This window comes from Rhinoraja longicauda, chromosome 8, assembly GCF_053455715.1.
Source record: "Rhinoraja longicauda isolate Sanriku21f chromosome 8, sRhiLon1.1, whole genome shotgun sequence".
Lineage (NCBI taxonomy): Eukaryota > Metazoa > Chordata > Chondrichthyes > Rajiformes > Arhynchobatidae > Rhinoraja > Rhinoraja longicauda.
The window spans coordinates 13,239,870-13,259,705 of NC_135960.1; the positions used below are offsets into that span (position 1 = coordinate 13,239,870).

The 19,836-nt window shown below is 42.7% G+C and overlaps 1 protein-coding gene across 4 annotated transcripts in view; it reads left to right on the plus strand.

Annotated features, from left to right (window-relative positions):
- Positions 1-19,836, plus strand: part of cacnb4a (calcium channel, voltage-dependent, beta 4a subunit) — a 281,947-nt gene that overhangs the window by 133,440 nt on the left and 128,671 nt on the right. The window contains exon 2 of one of the 4 annotated variants that reach the window (XM_078403346.1): positions 9,757-9,839. The exons of the other annotated variants lie outside the window; for them this stretch is intronic. Within the exon in view, the coding sequence (XP_078259472.1) occupies positions 9,834-9,839 (6 nt within the window). The 5' untranslated portion in view covers positions 9,757-9,833. The remainder of the gene's footprint in view (positions 1-9,756; positions 9,840-19,836) is intronic. 4 annotated transcript variants of the gene reach the window in all.

The following is a 19,836-nucleotide window of genomic DNA, read 5'->3' on the forward strand; positions in this document are numbered from 1 at the left end:
TTTGAGCTAATGATCTTATGAATTCAGCAGATCTGGCAGCATCTCTGGAGCACATGGATTGGCAGAGAATCGGATTGGGACCCTTTTTCAGACTGATTGTGGTAGGGAGAACAAAGCTGGGAGAGAGGTGAGAGTGGGACAAAGTGTGGCAAGTGTTAGGTGGACACAGGTTGGGGGGGGGGGGGGGACTTGCTTGGCAGACAGTTGGACAATGGCCTGAGATGGTAAAAGAAAAAGTGGAGATAAGATAAGGAGAGGTGTGAAATGTGAAGCCAGAGAAAGGGATTATATATAGGTGGGAAGGGAAGAGAATTCCAAATGCAGTTTCAGTCTGTGACCAATAACCAATATCTTCAATTTAAATAAGGACAATTTTAATGGTATGTGGGATAAATGTTCTAAGGTGGACTGCGGAAAACAGCTAATAGACAATCAGTGGAGGGATGGTGCTTGATATTTATCCAGCTGGCCTATAATGATCACCGAGAGTTTATTCCAATCAAAGATAGGAATTTAATGAAAAAGACACAAACTGTGGATAACATAGAGGGCAAAAGACTGTGTTAATTTGAAAAACAGGATATACAAAACAGCAAGGCTAATGGTTTACTAGAGGACTGGAAAGTATATTTGGATTTGGCAGTAGAATTCTAAAAACCTCACAAGAAGGGAGGAAATTAATTTTGAGAGGCATCTTGCATGTCATATAAAGATAAAGTTTCTGTGGATATAAAATGAGTGGAGGAAATGTGGGGCCTCAATGAGGCTGGTGAATTATACCAACAAATAAAGAAATGGCAGATCTGCTGAATACATTCTTTTGCATCAGTCTTCACCATTACTAGCATTCCTATGATATCAGATGGGCTAAATTCAAATATCATGGAAAATCCTAATTGCAAGGGATAAAGTATTGGAGAGACTCAGGAGGGGCTAATGGTGGACAAGTTACCAGGCCCAAACAGATTACAGGTCAGGGTTTTAAAAGTAGAAGTCGTGGACCCATTGATTGAAAATGTTCATAACCTGCTTAACTCTGAGAGGCCACCAGAAGTTTGTTAAAGAGTCTCTGTTGAAAAATGGAGAAAGGTAGAAAGCAGGGAGCTACAGGTCAATTAGTTTAATGACTATTATTACAAGTTGCTCAAATCAATAATCAAAGAGGAAATAGCTAATCGTTTATTAAAGCTGAATATAATTAAATCTGTCAACACTGTTCTATAAAAGGTCAATCACGTTTGACAAATTTGCTTAAATACTTTGAGGATATAACGGGGAGAGTTAATAAAGGAGAACCTGAAGATGACGTTTTTTTCTGGACTATTAGTAAAGTGTTGCACGTTGGGAGGCCAATTGTAAGAGGAAAATATAGTTACTGGCAGAATCCTTAACAGCGTTGATGTTCAGAGGGACCATGAGGTCCGAGTCCATCCCTGAAAGTAGCAGCACAAGTAGGTAGAGTGGTGAAGAAGGCATCTAGTATGCTTGCCTTCATTGGTCAGAACATTGAGTACAAGAGTCAGGAACTCATGTTGTATCTTTGCTGAACTTTAGTTCGGCTGAAATTGGAGTATTGTGTGTAGTCACCCCATTACAGGGAGGATGTGGTGCTTTGGAGAGGGTGCAGAAGAGATTTATCGGGATGCTGCCTGGATTAGAAGGTATTAGCTGTAAGGAGAAGATGGTCAAACTTGGATTGCTTTCTCTGAGGCAGAGGGGCACATGGTGCCAGTTTATAATAAAATTATGGGAGCCATGGATAGGATAGTCTGTCAGAATCTTTTTCTCGGGGTCTAAATGCCAACCACGAGAGGGGATTGATTTAAGGTTAGTTGGAAAAAGTTTAAAGGAGATGTGCTAGGTATGTTTTTAAACAGAGTGGTTGGTGCCTGGGACACATTGCCAGGGTGGTGATGGTGGCAGATATTTAAGAGGCTTTTTAAAAAAAGTACATGAATATGCAGGGATGTGGATCATGTGCTGGCAGATGGGATTAGTTTAATTTGGCATCATGTTCAACAGAGATAGAGTGGGCCGAAAGGCCTGTTCCTGTGCAGTACTGTTCTATCTTCTATATATTTATTTAGATTTATTGTAATATATAATCGTTCAGTTTATCTGCATGGATTCCATGAATGCAAAACCATAGATTTCAGCAAATCAGTGTTATATGGTTTTAACAATATGTCTGAACTAGATTTAGTGTCTGAAGAAGGGTCTCAACCTGAAACATCACCCATTCCTTCTATCCAGAGATGTTGCCGGTCCCGCTGAGTAACTCCAACATTTTGTGTCTATCTTAGATATAATTAGGGTACTTGTTAGAAATGTTTTCACACATATCCTAAATAATGTAGATTATTCGGGGTTTAATAAAACGTATGAATGTTTTTCATTTGATATGTATAAACAGAGGTAATTTTGATTGAGAGAGATTTTTTTTGCTGATATTTTAATTTTTGTGGGTTCAAACCCATCACAGGCCTTGTAGCAAAGACAATCCTGAGTGAAATTTTAATATGCATCTGGGAGATATTAAACTGTGGACCTTTTGGGGTACATATCAAAAGATCCAGCTAGATGCGGGAAGATTGTTCCCGATGTTGGGGAAGTTCAGAACCAGGGGTCACAGCTTAAGGATAAGGGGGAAGTCTTTTAGGACCGAGATGAGAAAACATTTCTTCACACAGAGAGTGGTGAGTCTGTGGAATTCTCTGCCACAGAAGGTAGTTGAGGCCAGTTCATTGGCTATATTTAAGAGGGAGTTAGATGTGGCCCTTGTGGCTAAAGGGATCAGGGGGTATGGAGAGAAGGCAGGTACAGGTTACTGAGCTGGATGATCAGCCATGATCATATTGAATGGCGGTGCAGGCTCGAAGGGCCGAATGGCCTACTCCTGCACCTATTTTCTATGTTTCTATGAGTTCTCTTCGTGTCCCTTGTCCAACAAGGGCGGCACGGTGGCGCAGCAGTAGAGTTGCTGCCTTACAGTGCCTGCAGCGCCGGAGACCCGGTTTCGATCCCGACCACGGGTGCTGTCCGTACGGAGTTTGTACGTTCTCCCCATGACCTGCGTGGGTTTTCTCCGAGATCTTCAGTTTCCTCCCACACTCCAAAGACGTACAGGTTTGTAGGTTAATTGACTTGGGTTTGTATACTTGGTATATGTGTAAATTGTCCCTAGTGTGTGTAATAATAATAATAATAATACATTTTATTTATATAGCGCTTTTCATATACTCAAAGACGCTTTACAGAGATTTTGAGAACATAGGGAAATTAATAAATAGATAAATAAGTAAATAAATAAATGAACAGAGAAAGGAGACAGTAGGTGAGGTGACCTTCAGTGGTTGAAGGCAGTGCTGAACAGGTGAGACTTCAGCGATGTTTTGAATGTGGTGAGTGTGGGGGAGTCTCTAACGGTTTGGGGTAGTGAGTTCCATAGGGTGGGAGCAGCGATGGAGAAAGCCCTGTCCCCCCAGGATCTGAGTTTAGTCCGGATGTGGGGGGATAGGAGATTGGCAGCGGCAGAGCGGAGGGTGCAGGTGGGAGTGTGCCTGTGGAGGAGGCTTGTGTTAATGTGCGGGGATCGTTGGTTGGTGCGGACTTGGTGGGCTGAATGGCCTGTTTCTCTAAACTAAACTAAACATCACTTAAACATTGAAAAGTGAAAGATTGCAGTTGCTAGGAATCTGAAATAAGAAGCAAAATTCTGGGAATATTCATTTGGCATCCTACAAATGTGCGGAGAGCAATGGTTAATCTTACAGGGCAATAAACTTCATAAAATAAAATAAACCCAGTCAAAAATGACAAAAAAACAAGTAAACCAAATAAATCATAAAGCAGGATCTGTTGAACAGAGTTCGGACACCGAGTCCCCTATTTATGCTTGCGTCAGGCAATTGGTGGGAAGCTTTCACAAAGCTGCAATGTCCGATTTCATCATGAGGTGGAGAAAATTCCTAATAGGGTTTGTCACTGGAAATGAACACACATGGCAAAATACAATCACTTTCAGCACTGGAAAGGCAGCAGAAATATGAGCTGTCAGCAGCATTTTGTTATATTTGCCAAGTCATGCATACCTATGGGTTTTCGGAGTGTGTTGGGCTGACACGAAGTGTTAATGCAATAACCGCAATACTGCGAGATCATTCCTCTGAAAGCTCCAAGCATAGTTGCAAAATAATATAATTTTCATTGGATTTCAGGGTTTATGTATAAAGCTGTGAGAAATTGTACTGCCAAAGACTCACAGTAAGATAATAAGATGAGGAATTTAATTTTGGGATATAAGCATATATTGTACAGGTATCTTTTACCGTGCAAGTAGATCTTCTTCTTTCGTACCCATCTATGTTTCAAATGTTACATCACTGTCATCATCCGTCCTGAAAAGGGCGCAAGCTTCCAGCGACAATCAGTGGGAGCCATCGCTTGTACAATAGATGATGGTGGTAGCAGAATTAGCTCAGGACACTTTCAGTTTCCAGCCCCGCGACATGGATGCTTCTGCTATGGGGGCCCTGCAGGTAGATTTGTGCATTGCATTCAATTTAGGCATTTGTGGCTTACAAATGAACAATTAGGGTGGTGTCACTGCCAGAGATGGTAGACGGAGTATCTGAAGATTTCCAGCATTTCTTGAGAAATAATGTTGGCCTCGCAGGCCCACCCATTTATTGACAAGCAAAGGAAATGAGCAGTTTGTGGAATGGAAGAAATCGTAAGTTCCAGTTTCCGCACATTTCTTTTTAATTTGCTGCGCGGCTTGCAAATGCTAAAATATGTTGGGACCTGGCTGCAGGTTTCCACTTTGACATTCATTGCTTGTCAAGAAAGTGCTGGCGTTGAGTGCTTGTAGCTGTGTTCTGGAGTGGGTCAGAGAAACATTGCGCACACAAGTCATGCAATCAGTTGCAGCGCTGAGAACCATTTCTATTCCCAAAGCATAAGGGATACTGACAGCCTGACAAGCAACAATTCACTCCAACCAACCCCCCCCCCCCCCTCCCCTCCCCTCCTCTCCCAACCCCCAAATCTCCAGTTTCTCACAGCACTATAAGAGGCGGTTCTCTGACAGATTAAAAGTAGAATGAATCCTTTCTACTTTCATTTGACCGCATTTGGTGTTACTGATATGGTCTCCTTGAAACCAAGGCCTGTTGGATCTGTTGGTTGCTAAACATTTTAACTCCCCGACCCATTCATATGCAGACCATTCTGCCCTGGGCCTCCTTCATTGCCAGAATGAGGCCCCTCGCAAACTGGAGGAACAGCACCTCATATTCCACTTGGGCAGCTTACAACCCAACTACTGTATATGAACATTGAATTCTCTAATTTTAAGTAACATCCACCCACCACCGTTCCCCTCTCTATTTACAGTGCCCCCCTTTCATCCCACCATCCTGGTGTGCACCCATTTCTCTCATTATCCCACCTTTCTTCTCCTGCATCCGCCCTCCACTGTCCCCTTCCATCTACATCCATCTCCTGCTTTAGATTTCACCCAATTTCTCTCCATATTTGACACCCTTTTATCTCTAGCCTTTGTCACTTACTCCCTCCACCACCACCCATCCGATAACCAAACCTCCCTCATCTGTATCCACCTATCATTTGCCAGGCCTTGTCCTGCCCCCACCTCTCTTTTCCACCATTCTCCCCCCCCCCACTGCAATTTGAAGAAAGGTCCTGACCCAAAATGTTATCTATCCCTTCTCTCCAGTGATGCTGCCTAAATCTCAGAGTTACCCCAGCACTGCATTTTTGCACAAGGAATTGAAGTTCATTGTTTCTCCATGAATCCTTTCAAGATCTGAATTGAAGATTTCTACACTATAAACTCAGCACCTGGCAATTTGATTAATGTTGAGCGCCATTAGTTGCAAGTGACCAAGAATTACAAGCTGAGTAATCAAATACGAGATACAGGGAGGATTCAGTTGATGACAGGTCCGAGTCCTTGATTTGGCGGCACAGAATAGGCGTTTTCACCTCTTGGCAAGACCAGGATCAAGTATCATGAAACTGAAAAATGGTTATTGATAATTGTGGGAGAGAATTCAGAGAGACAGAGAGAGCGGTGAGATTATGGAACACTCTCGCATGAAGTACACTGAGGACAATAACATAAGATGCACGAAAGGAAAGTTGAAAAACACAGAGGGAGGAAAGGAATAGATGGTTCCTCTGGCAGACTTAAATGAAGAATGTTGGAGCATAAATGCTTGCATGAACCATTTGATGTGAAAGGCCAGTTCATGTATGCCACGTTCTGTGTTGGCCATTTTAGTTTGCCTGCCCAGATAAAAATAATGCTCCCAGACTCAGTTGTGTCAGATTAGGAAAAGGGGAGGTGCAACGAGACCTGGGTGTCCTTGTACATCAGTCACTGAAAGTAAGCATGCAGGTACAGCAGGCAGTGAAGAAAGCTAATGGCATGTTGGCCTTCATTGCGAGTAGATATGAGTTTGGGAGCAAGGAGGTCCTACTGCAGTCATACAGGGCCCTGGTAAGACCGCACCTGGAGACTTGGTCTCCTAATTTGAGGAAGGAAATTCTTGCTATTGAGGGAGTGCAGCGTAGGTTCACCAGGTTAATTCCCAAGATAGCGGGATTGACATAAGATGAAAGAATGGATCGACTGGGCTTATATTTACTGGAATTGAGAAGGATGGAAGGGGATCTTATAGAAACATATAAAATTCTTAAGGGATTGGACAGGCTAGATGCAGGAAAAATGTTCCCGATATTGGGGGGGTCCAGAACCAGGGGTCACAGTTTAAGAATAAGGGGTAGGCCATTTAGGACTGAGATGAGGAAAAACTTTTTCACGCAGAGAGTTGTGAATTTGTGGAATTCTCTGCCACAGAAGGCAGTGGATGCCAATTCACTGGATGTTTTCAAGAGAGAGTTAGATTTAGCTCTTAGAGCTAATGGAATTAAGGGATTATGGGGAAAAAAGGAAAGCTACTGATTTTGAATGATCAGCTAATCAGCCATGATCATATTGAATGGTGGTACTGTCTGAAAGGGCCGAATGGCCTACTCCACCTATTTTCTGTGTTTCTCACCTACTTCCAAGCATTCAAGCACATCCTTTCACCCCTAGAGATTTTATTCTTTTTGTTGCTGCAAGAATAAGTTAATAGACAAGAACTGGATCTGTAAGCAAATAATTCTTTATTGTAGGTAGTCACACTCAAAAAAGTTGTGTAGGAAAATAACTGCAGATGCTGGTACAAATCAAAGGTATTTATTCACAAAATGCTGGAGTAACTCAGCAGGTCAGGCAGCATCTCAGGAGAGAAGGATTGGGTGACGTTTCGGGTCGAGACCCTTCTTCAGACTGATGTCAGGGGGGCGGGACAAAGGAAGGATATAGGTGGAGACAGGAAGATAGAGGGAGAACTGGGAAGGGGGAGGGGAAATAAGTTGTGGTGCTTGATTCAATCATGTTACACAGCATGCTCAGTACTTTACAAATACTCTTACATTTAATTATCCAATCCATGTCATGCACTATCTCCAAAGCAACATGTTCTGTTAGCTGAGATAGACACAAGGTGCTGGAGTAACTCAATGGGTCAGACAGCATCTCTGGAGTAAAAGGATAGATGATGCTTCGGGTCGGGAGAGGGACACATAGGGAGACTGTGTTTTCACACATTACCCTTCCATATCTCTATGTCTCCCTCTCCCTTGACTCTCAGTCTGTAGAGCGGTCTCGACCTAAAGCGTCACCCTCTCCTTCTCTCCAGAGATGCTGCCTGTCCCACTGAGTTACTCCAGCATTTTGTGTCTATCTTCGAGGGAAACAGATGTAACACTTTAGGTCAGTGATTATCAGAACTAGGAATAGTTGGAGGTATTAGAGCTCATGCTGGTACAATGATACAGCTAGTGAAGTCATTGACTGACTGCCAGTGACACGTGTTTGATTCTGACCTGTGACCCCCATGGGTTTCCTTTGGATGCTGTGGTCTTGGCCCTCATTTCAAAATGTGAGGAATGGTCAGTTCATTGGGTATTATATGTTGCCCTGGGTGCACAGATGAACAGTAGAATCTTGGGAGAGTTGATAAGAATGTGTGGTGAATCGAAATAAAGGATCAGTATAAATGGATGATTGGAGTTGTCTCGGTGGGCTGAAGGGGTTGTTTCCATGTTGTATCCCTCTGTGACTCTGACTTGAATGATGCAGAGAAAGGGGGAGCGGAAGGACATGGGCCAAATGGTGGGTTGGGACTAGTGTAGATGGGGCATGTTGGTCGAAGTGGGCAAGTTGGGCCTGTTTCCACGCTGTATGATTCTACAACTCCATGGCTCTGTATTGGAATCTTGCGTAGATCACAACGCATTGGAGCGACTCTGTGGATTGGGCGGTGTCTCTGGTGGACATGGATGGGCGGCATTTCAGACGGGACCCTTCAGACTGGATAGGCGACGATTCAGAATCTGAAGAGGGGTTCTGACCCGAGATGTCGCCTAACTATGTTCTCCAGAGATGCTGCCTGACCCATTGCGTTACTCCAACACTTTGCGTTCCATACCTGGATTGGTGATTGATGGTCGGCGTGGATTCAGTGGGCTGAAAGGTCTGTTTCTGTGCTGTATCTCTGAATTAAGGAGGAGGGAACAAAAGGAAAGGTTGGAGATTTAGTGGCAATTTGGGGAATAAACAATAAAAAGGGCAATCTTGCAAGGCAACTGAGTTCTGAGAAGCTTTTACATGTAAAATGATTCCCAGAAATTATTAATGGAATTTGGGAATTCTGGAATAAAAATGCCCTAAGTGTTCACTATCTTAAATTGTTGGACTAATTGAGCAGAGAAGTTGTATTGTAAGATGAGATACAGTTGCTCAGTCCTATGTTTTGCTGTATTGGAAATAGTTAATGAAACCAAGGACAGAAATCAGAAGACATAAGGGCTGCTGGATTTTAGATTAAAAAAACAAAATGCTGGTGGAACTCAATGGTTCAGGCATCATCTGTGGAGGGAAATGGACAGACGACATTTTGGATCTGAAGATGGGTCCAGACCTGTCAAGTCATCTGTCCATTTGCCTCCACAGGTGTGGCCAGACCTGCTGAGTTCCTCCAGCGACATGTTTTGAGACATAGATTTAAACTAACAGACGAGTAGAAGCTCACGATCATCCTTGCAGACTGAGTAGGATTGTTGTATGAAGCCAGCACCCAATCTGCTAATGGTATTCCCAGAGGAGAGGAGTCGGTGAGTGAGCAGCAAATACGGCAATTGAAAGGATTCAAACTCTGCTTCACCTGGAAGGGTTGTTTGTGGGAAGAAAGAAAATAAAATCACTAGTTGTGCATCACCTAATGTTGCATGTAAAGGTGTCATTGGATGGGCAATGGGTATTGGTGGTAATGGAAGAGTGAACCAGTGCATCCTAGGGAATGCTGGGACAAGAGTGGGGGATTGGAAACCCTATATTGGTTCTGGGAATATGGAGAGGGGTGAGGGGACAAACACGGGAAATTTAACTCAACTGGCACAAAGCAATGTTACCAATACTTGAGGGGAATCAATAGTTAAGGAAAAGGGAAATCATACTGAAAGTGGCAATGTAAGTGGAAAGGATGGTGGAAAAAATGCGTATGGAATGCTTCCCTTCATTAGTCGGGGCACTGAATATAAAAGTCATGTTGCAACTATACAAAATCTTTTGGTTTGGCCAATTGTGGAGAATTATGTGAGATTCTGGTTGCTGCTTTACAGGAAAGATACGGATGCTTTGGACAATGTGTAGAAGAGGTTAATTAGGATGTGGCCTGGATTGAAGAGAATTAACTATTATGAAGGTAGGACAAACTTGGATTGTTTTCTCTGCAGCATTGTAGCATGAGGGGGTGATTTTATAGCGGTTTATAAAATTATGAGAAACATAGATGGCGTAGACGATCAGAGTCTTTTTCCCCTGAATGGAAATGTCAAATACTAGATAACATGGTTTTAAAGTGTGAGGGGGAAAGTTTAAACAAGATTTACAAGGCAAGTTTTTTTTTACACAGAGAATGGTAGGTGCCTGCAATGTGTTGTTAAGGGAGGCGGTGGGAACAGATATTATAGGAAAGATTTAGATGCATTTAGACAGACAAATAAACAGGCCGAGAACGGTGGGGTATATGGAGCATGTGCATGCAGATGGGATGAGTTAATTAGGCCATTCAGCCCTTCAAGCCAGCACCGCCATTCTATTTGATCATGGCTGATCATCCAAAATCAGTACCCCGTTCCTGCGTTCTCCCCATATCCCTTAATTCTGTTAGCCCTAAGAGCTATATCGTTGCTCTCTCTTGAAAATATCCAGTGAATTGGCCTCCATTGCCTTCCGTGGCAGAGAATTCCACAGATTCACGACTCTCTTGGTGAAAAAGTTTTTCCTCATCTCAGTCTTAAATGGTCTATCCCTTATTCTTAATGTGTGGCCCCTGATTTTGGACTCCCCCAACACGGGGAACATTTTTTCTACATCTAGCCTGTCCAATCCCTTAAGAATTTTATATGTTTCGAAAAGATCCCCTCTCATCCTTCTAAATTCCAGTGAATATAGACCCTGTCGATCCATTCTTAGAGTCTTTGCTTGGCTATAAAGGCCTCTTGTCCTGCCAGCAGCACTGGGTCGGAGTTCCAGGGGTCGGCCTGGCCAGTCGATGTGTTCATTTCATCTACATCATGGGCTGAAGGGGTTTGTTCCTATGTTGTACTGTTTGATGTTCAATGCTCTCATCACTTTGTGCATTACTAGCCTTTTCATTCAAACAGACTGTCATCCATAACTTCTGACAGCTCTAACTTCACTACACGAGGGAAGGTGGTTATTGTTAAAACGGATAAAATGGAAACAGTAAAGTTAAACATAAATCAAATAGAGTTACAACGTGGGAGAAAGTGCAATGAAGGTAGCTGGTGGAGTCATTCATACAGTCTGAAGAAGGGTCTCGACCCGAAACGTCACATAGAAACATAGAAACATAGAAAATAGGTGCAGGAGTAGGCCATTCGGCCCTTCGAGCCTGCACCGCCATTCAATATGATCATGGCTGATCATTCAGCTCAGTAGCCTGTACCTGCCTTCTCTCCATACCCCCTGATCCCTTTAGCAAAAAGGGCCACATCTAACTCCCTCTTAAATATAGCCAATGAACTGGCCTCAACTACCTTCTGTGGCAGAGAATTCCACAGACTCACCCATTCCTTCTCTCCAGAAATGCTGTCTGTCCCGTTTAGTTACTCTAGCTTTTTATGTCTAATACAGTTTGATCACCTGTTTCCTTAAATTGAGGTAGCAAAATTAAGGAGGGGAAGGGAAGATTCAAGATGGATGATGTAGCAGTGAGAACAGGATGGACAGCGAACATAGAATACTACAGCACAGCAACTGGCCCTTTGGCCCATAATGTCCATGCTGAACATGATGCCAAGACCAACTCATATCTGCCTGCACATAATCCATATCCCTCCATACCCTGCATATCCATGTGCTTATCTAAAGTTTCTTAAATGCACTATATTGTATCTTCCTCCACAACCATCTCAAGCACCGTTTTCCAGGCACCGACCAATCTCTATAACAAAGGTACACACATTTTCTACATGTGATTGAGTGCTCCAGGCATCGGTGAACTGTCAAAAGACGTGGGGGTAGTCCCCCAAATAAGAACTGAAATAGAAAAGGTTCTGCAGATTCCACAAAGGCACTGCTCTGATGTAGATCCATTTTGATTTTCCTCGTAACACCTCTTTAGTTGGAGGTATTTGAGGTTGGAGAGGAGATGAGGTCAGCAACTCTGTTACTGAACACTGCAATGCCATGTTATTTTGTTCTGCTTCTTTTGAGGACACAGTGTATTTTCCTTTTTTAAAAGCATTGTGTAAACTTAAGCAAAAGCGACAGATTGCAAAGCAATAAGTCAGGGGCATACTGGATTGAATTTTTGGTGAAGCAGGCAATGTAAATCTAATCATTTTCTTGTGGTTTACATGCCTTACCTCTTCTGTTTTTTAATTTCCTCTGCTTCGTGCTTCATCCCAATTTTTTTCTATCCCACTTTTCCTGAATTTATAACGTTTATTTAAAACCATAAGAAATAGTTACATTGAACATAAAATAAGATAGCATTGGAACAGGCCCTTTGGCCCTTAATGTCTGTGACAAACATGAAGTCAATTTAAACTAATCTCCTCTGCTGCATATATCCATATCCCTCCATTCTCTGCATATATATATGCCTTTCTAAAAACCTCTAAAATGCCACTGTAGTACCTGTCTCCACCACCACCCCTGGCGGCATGTTCCAGGAGCAGAGGCAGCCAGCTCTACCATTCAGGAAATCTGTGGTTGATCCGATCTGAACCTCTAATCCACTTTTCTGGCTCTTCTCGTAGCTGAAATTGTTCCATCCAAGGCAACAGCCTAGTGAATTTTCTCTGCAGTGGTAGAAACACTCATTGCGTTTGCTAATTGCTTGGATGAGTACTTGAAGTCGCATTAGATTGCATGGGATCCAGGGAGAGATTTAGATTGCATGGGATCCGGGGAGAATTTTAGATCGCATGGGATCCAGGGAGAGCTTGCTGACTGCATAGAAAATTGGCGTCATGGAAGGACGCAGAGGGCGATGATGGAAGGTTGTTTTTCGGACTGGAGGCCTATGACTAGTGATGTACCTCAGGGATCGGTGCTGGGCCCATTGCTGTTTGTCATCCATATCAATAATTTGAATGAACATGCACAAGGCAGACACTAAAGCAGGTTGTATTGTAGATAGTGAAGATGGCTATCAAAGATTTCACAAGGGTTTTAATTAATTGGGCAAGTGGGCTGAGGAATGGTTAATGGAGTTTAATGCAAATAAGTGTGAGGTGTTGCAATTTGGGAAGTCAAACCACGGCAGGACCTTTACAGTGAATGGCAGGGCTCAGGGGAGTAGAAGGAGATAGACACAAAAAGTTGGAGTTACTCAGCGGGACAGACAGCATCTCTGGAGAGAAGGAATGGGCGATGTTTTGGATTGAGACCCTTTTTCAGGAGTGCATGTACATTATACCTTGAAAATGGCATCATAGGGAGATAGGATGGTCAAAGAAGGCTTTCGGCAAATTGGCATTCATCGGTCAGGGTGTTCAGCATAGATGACAGGATAGATACAAAATGCTGGAGTAACTCAGTGGGACAGGCAGCTTCTCTGGAGAGAAGGAATGGGTGACATTTCGGGTTGATACCCTTCTTCAGACTTTGGGTTTCGACCCGAAACATCACCCAATCGTTCTCTCCAGAGATGCTGCCTGCCCTGCTGAGTTATTACCAGCATTTTCTGTCTATCTTCGGTTTAAACCAGCATCTGCAGTTCCTTCATACACATAGATGATTGGATGTTATGATACAGTTGAACAAGACAGTGATGGGGCCACATTTGTGGAGTTTTGTCTTCAGTTTTGGTCACCCTGCTATAGGAAAGATGTTGTTAAGCTCAAAAGAGTGCAGAGATTTACAAAGCTTTGCCAGGAGTTGAAGGCCTGAGCTATAGGGAGAGGTTGGGCAGGCTAGGAGATTATTCCGTGGAGCGCAAGAGGATGAGGGGCGATCTTCTAGAGGTGTGTAGGATCATGAAAGGAATGAAGAGAGTAGATGCACAGTCTTTTACCCAGTGTAGGCGAATTAAGAACCAGGGAACATAGGTTTAAGGTGAGAGGGGAATGATTTAATAGGAACCTGAGAGGCAACTTTTTCACTCCAAAGACGTACAGGTATGTAGGTTAATTGGCTGGGTAAATGTAAAAATTGTCCCTAGTGGGTGTAGGATAGTGTTAATGTACGGGGATCACTGGGCGGCACGGACTTGGTGGGCCGAAAAGGCCTGTTTCCGGCTGTATATATATGATATGATATGATGATACTCAGACAGTGGTGGGTTTTTGGAATGAGCTGCCAGAGGAGGTAGTTGAGGTAGGTACAATAACAATATTTAAAAGGCACTTGGATAGGTACATGGTTAGAAAAGGTTTAGATAGATAGGGACCAAATGCGGGCAGATCGGACTAGCTTAATTGAGGCATTTTGGTCGACATGGATGTGTTGGGCCAAAGGGCCTGACTGTATGACTATGACCCTGTGACTGAAGTTTTTTTTTAAAATGGCTTAACTAAGGAATTTGTACAATAGAGTACACACATTAAATTAAGTGTTAGCAATTTTTAGTATTGTTTCTGTCTTTTGTTGAAATTAGTCCGTAAAATTGTCATTTTTGAATGAGAAGGTTTTGGATTCGAGTCTCAAATCAAAAACCTGAGCACAAAACTAGAATGACAATACTAGGGAGCACCATATTTTTAGATGCATCATCTTTCAGATGTTGAAATGATAGCATAGGTTTTCATCTCAGGGGACATAATGGATCCCATGACAATATTTTGAAGACTTTGTGCTGACAGACACAGATAAAAGTCTAATGACAAGAAAGGACAATGAGAATAACAGTCATTTTCAGCCGCATGTTTGATTTCTATTCAACAAACTGCAATTTCTGCTTCAAGCAATAATTTTTTTTCTCTCTAATTTCTCTTGAGGTCTTAATTAACCCTCAAATCTTTTTGTAACTCGTTTAATTTAACAGCCCATTCAAATATTCGATCAAAAAGATTTGCTAGTTTGCAATGCAACATTCGAGCTTTCAACAGGCTTCACAACATTGAAGCATTTAATATTTTTCAATTTTGCAGAAGAGTGGGAAGGATATCTCCAATTATTTTGCCAGTGCTTATCTCTCAACAATCCTCATTAAAACAGTTGATCTGTCATTATCCCATTTTATTTTGTGCTATCTCCATTTCTGCAAAATGGTTGCAATTCCCACATTACCCTCTTGTTGTAAAAGCCCTTTGGGACACCTGAGGTCACGACAGGCAATACGCGTCTCTTCCCACTCATTCACCAAAAGCAAATAGTTCATGCCCAGCCAAATCGGCTACTGGCCATTTTTTCCATCAAAGGGATGTTATTTAATTTAGCGTGCCATTCTTGAAGGGGCACTGAATTTGGCCATCAATTGTTTGGCTTTTCTCCACTCAGTCTCCTCCCATCTCCTCACTGTGGATGAAGGATCTGCTATATTTACCAGAAAGCAATCTATAAAATCATATTTCCTACTCTCCTTCCAGAAAGATCAAGTGGATGCAGTATATTGTCATGCTGCCAAGTTGTGCATTATTACACTATTAGCAATTGAAAAATGGCACCACAATTGATCGGATAGAGAAAATGACATTGAGGTCATTTCTGAACTGAATTAGCAGGGGTTTAGTCTGTCAACTTCCGAGCAGACTTGATGGGTTCAGAAAGCACAATTGGTATCATAGGCTTTACACAAAGAGACCCCTTCCCATTGAGCCAAGTGCCAAATGCTGTAATATTTTTAAAAATAAATTGATGTACTAAGGGAACAACAGCCAGATTATATTGTGTAGGAAGGAACTGCAGATGTTGGTTCAAATCGAAGATAGACACAAAAACCTGGAGTAACTCAGCGGGTCAGGCAGCATCTCTGGAGAGAAGGAATGGGTGACGTCATGATTGAATGCATTATCTTTCAGGCTGAAGAAGGGTCTCGACCCGAAACGTCACCCATTCCTTCTCTCCAGAGATGCTGCCTGTCCTGCTGAGTTACTGCAGCTTTTTGTGTCTAGCCAGATTTGAACCAACATCTGCAGTTCCTTCCTACACAAAATAATCTGGCTGTTGTTCCCTTAGTACATCAATTAATTTTTTTATATTACAGCATTTGGCACTTGGTTCAATGGGAAGGGGACAGATTATTTTATTGTAGTTTATAGAAAAAAATTCCAGAAGGGAATAGTGGCTGGGATATTTTAAAACCATAACACCAAAGGAAAATTTCCCACAGATGGGAAAATAGTGAGCATATGTTGGATTGTTATGGAGAAAAATCAACAAGTTCAGCACAGATTGAGGGTCAGAGCCAGGAACTTGCCTCTTCTGTGGCTTGGAAAGGCACTGTGTTGGTCATTTACTTGCTCAGCCATCCAGAGAGCTGCCATTGAGGAGTTTACGTGAAGCAGCATAACATTAGTCTCACGTAGTGATGACAGCTGGACAGTCCAAAGTTCAGATGAAATAGACCTTACATTAATATATTTCAATGCGTTGTAAATCGAACGTTAATTCAAGCAAAAATATTTTCAGAAATAGAAACATGCCCACTATATCTGGGAGAGTGGGCAAAGAAGTGGCAGATGGAATAGGGTGTAGCAGAGTGTGCAGTCACGCAATTTGGTAGTAGGAATAAAGACGTACACTATTTTCTAAATGAGGAGAGGATTCAAAATCGGAGATGCAAAGGGACTTGGGAGTGCTGGTGCAGGATTGCCAGAAGGTTAATTTCCAAGTAGAATCTGTAGTAAGGAAGGCAAATGCTATGTTAGCATTGATTTCAAGAGGACTAGAATGTAAAAACAGGGATGGAATGCTGAGGCTTTATAAGGCACTGGTCAGACCGCATTTGGTGTATTGTGAGCAGTTTTAGACCCCATGTATGAGGAGGGATGTGCTGCCATTGGAGAGGGTCCAGAGGAGGTTTACGAGAATGATCCTGCGGATGACTGGGTGAACATATGCTAAGCGGATTGGACCTGTACTCGCTGGAGTACAGAAGGATGAGGGGGGACCTCATTGAAGCTTGGAAAGGCCTGGACAGAGTGAATGGGGAGAAGATATTTCCATTAGTGGGAGAGCCAGGTGGCTGAGCCTTGGAATAAAGGGACGGACCTTTCGTAAGGAGACGAGGAGGAATTTCTTTGGTCAGAGGGTGATGAATCTGTGGAATTCGTTACCACATACGGCTGTGGAGACCGTCATTAGATATTTTTAAGGTGGAGATTGACAGACACTTAATTAGTATGTGTGTCAAGGGTTATGGGGTGAAGGCAGGAGAATGGGGTTGAGAGTGAAAGGTAGATCATCCATGATTGAATGGCGGAGTAGACTCCATGGGCTAAATGGCCTGCGTCTGCCCCCATGACTTATGAACGTATACACACATAAAAAATTGCCAAGACTGTCAAAACCAGCATATCTACATTGGAACAAGTTAGGAAAAGGGGACGTACCACGAGATCTGGGTGTCCTAGTGCATCAGTCACTGAAAGGAAGCATGCAGGTACAGCAGGCAGTGAAGAATGCCAATGGAATGTTGGCCTTCATAACAAGAGGAGTTGAGTATAGGAGCAAAGAGGTCCTTCTGCAGTTGTACAGGGCCCGAGTGAAACCACACCTGGAGTACTGTGTGCAGTTTTGGTCTCCAAATTTGAGGAAGGATATTCTTGCTATTGAGGGGAATGCAGTGTAGGTTTACTAGGTTAATTCCCGGAATGGCGGGACTGTCATATGTTGAAAGACTGGAGCGACTAGGCTTGTATACACTGGAATTTAGAAGGATGAGAGGGGATCTTATCGAAACGTATAAGATTATTAAGGGGTTGAACACGTTAGAGGCAGGAAACATGTTCCCAATGTTGGGGGAGTCCAGAACAAGGGGCCACAGTTTAAGAATAAGGGGTAGGCCATTTAGAACGGAGATGAGGAAAAACCTTTTCAGTCAGACAGTTGTGAATCGGTGGAATTCTCTGCCTCAGAAGGCAGTGGAGGCCAATTCTCTGAATGCATTCAAGAGAGAGCTAGATAGAGCTCTTAAAGATAGCGGAGTCAGTGGGTATGGGGAGAAGGCAGGAACGGGGTACTGATTGAAAATGATCAGCCATGATCACATTGAATGGCGGTGCTGGCTCGAAGGGCCGAATGGCCTACTCCTGCACCTATTGTCTATTATCTAACGCACATGGCAGGGCCTGCAGGTTCGGCAGTGAACCGGTTAGCGTGCTGTGGGAAAATGTGAGTTGTCATTTACTCCTAGGATGTGGATAGTCGAGATAACATCCCATTTATTCACCTTACTAGTTGCTCTGGATTTCAATCCTGGATCTAGCTCTTTGACGTGTCCCAACGGATTGTGGTGATAGAGAGAGGGAATGTCTGTGTTTGAAGATTGTCAGTGAAGGAACTGTGAAATGTGTCCAAGTCAGGACTGTGTATGGCATAGAGGAGGCATTAATGCACCTACTTTAGATTAATCACATCGTGGTTGAGCTTTTTGATTCATGCAATTTGACACGTGTAGAGAACCAAAAATTGTTTCAAAATATTAAAATATTAATATTTAAAACAAATTGAGATGCTGCACAAAATTCTCCATCAAAAGGTGGCACAGTGGTGGAGTTGGTCGAGTTGCTGCCTCACAGCGCTTCAGACCCAGGTTCAAATCGTGACTTTAGGTGCTGTCTATAAGGAGTTTGCACATTCTCCCTGTGACCACGTGAGTTTCCTCCAGGTGCTCCAGTTTCCTCCTACATTCCAAAGATGGCCAATTTGGAGTGTGTACGCAGTAGATGAGAAAGTCAGATAACATGGAATCAGTGTGAATGCTGATCGACAGTTGGCATGGACCTGGTGGGCCGAAGGGCCTGTTTCCTTGTATTGTATTCAATCAATCAAAATTCTTTGAGTAAAGAATTGTGTTTTAATAATAATAATAACTTTATTTATATGGCACTTTTCATGCAATTGAATGCAGCCCAAAGTGCTTTCCACAAAAACAAACACCGGTCTAAACAAAAATACAATTTAAAACAGTAAGGTCACAGGCAGTTAATAGCATACAAAGCACAGATTTATATAAAAATATAAAATGTAAAATTGAAAGTGTAAAAGGACAAAGGAAGAAAATCAGTTAAAAGATTGATTAAAAAGATAAGTTATTAGCAGCCATTTAGGTGTCTCTCATAGCCCTGGGTAGGATATTACACAGCTTGGGGGCGTAATTGAAAAAGGCTGCTTCATCAATTTTATTTTTGGTTCGGCAGTGAGTGGCTAACAGGCCAGCATCAGAAGACCTGAACGCTCGAGTAGGGGCATAGACACAAGGAACTGCAGATGCTGGTTTACAAAAGAAAGTTCAAAGCATTGGAGTAACACATCGTTTTAGACAGTGTCTCTGGAGGACATGGATAGGTGATGTTTTGAGTTGGGACCCTTCTTCAGATTTAGAATTATTAATTATTTTCATTTGATGAGTGCCAATGTGCATTTAATTCACTGGATTAAAATAAATGCTTTTATAGACCACCTTTCCTAGTCAACAAAGAGCCATTTTGTAACACTTGCTTCAATGTACATTGTTAACTCCCACAATCAGGAATGTGAATATGACCAGATTAATTGGGCGACACAATGGCGCAGTGATAGAGTTGCTGCCTTACAGCGCCAGAGACTCAGACTACAGGTGTTGTCTGCACTGAGTTTGTACGTTTTCCCTGTGACTGCCTGGGTTTTATCCGGGTGCTTCGGTTTCCTCCCACACTCCAAAGACATACAGATTTGTAGATTAATTAGCTTCTATCAATTGGAAATTGTCCCTTGTGTGTAGGATAGTTGGTCGGCGGTGACTCGGGCCAAAGGGCCTGCTTCCACACTGTTTCCAAAGGGCCTGTTTCCACACTGTATCTCTAAAGTAGTCAGTTTTATCTATGTAGGTACGGGAAAACGCATTGCAGTGGATAACTCCCCTCCACAGATTTGAAATTCCATCATGAAATCTTTTAGGTGCACTTGAGCCGTAACATATTGTAGTTAATATTACAAGCATTAAAACAGTTAGAATTTGTTCTGCATGCAGCATCTCTAACAATGTAGCATTCCTTTAGTACTACATTGGCGCCTCAGCCTAG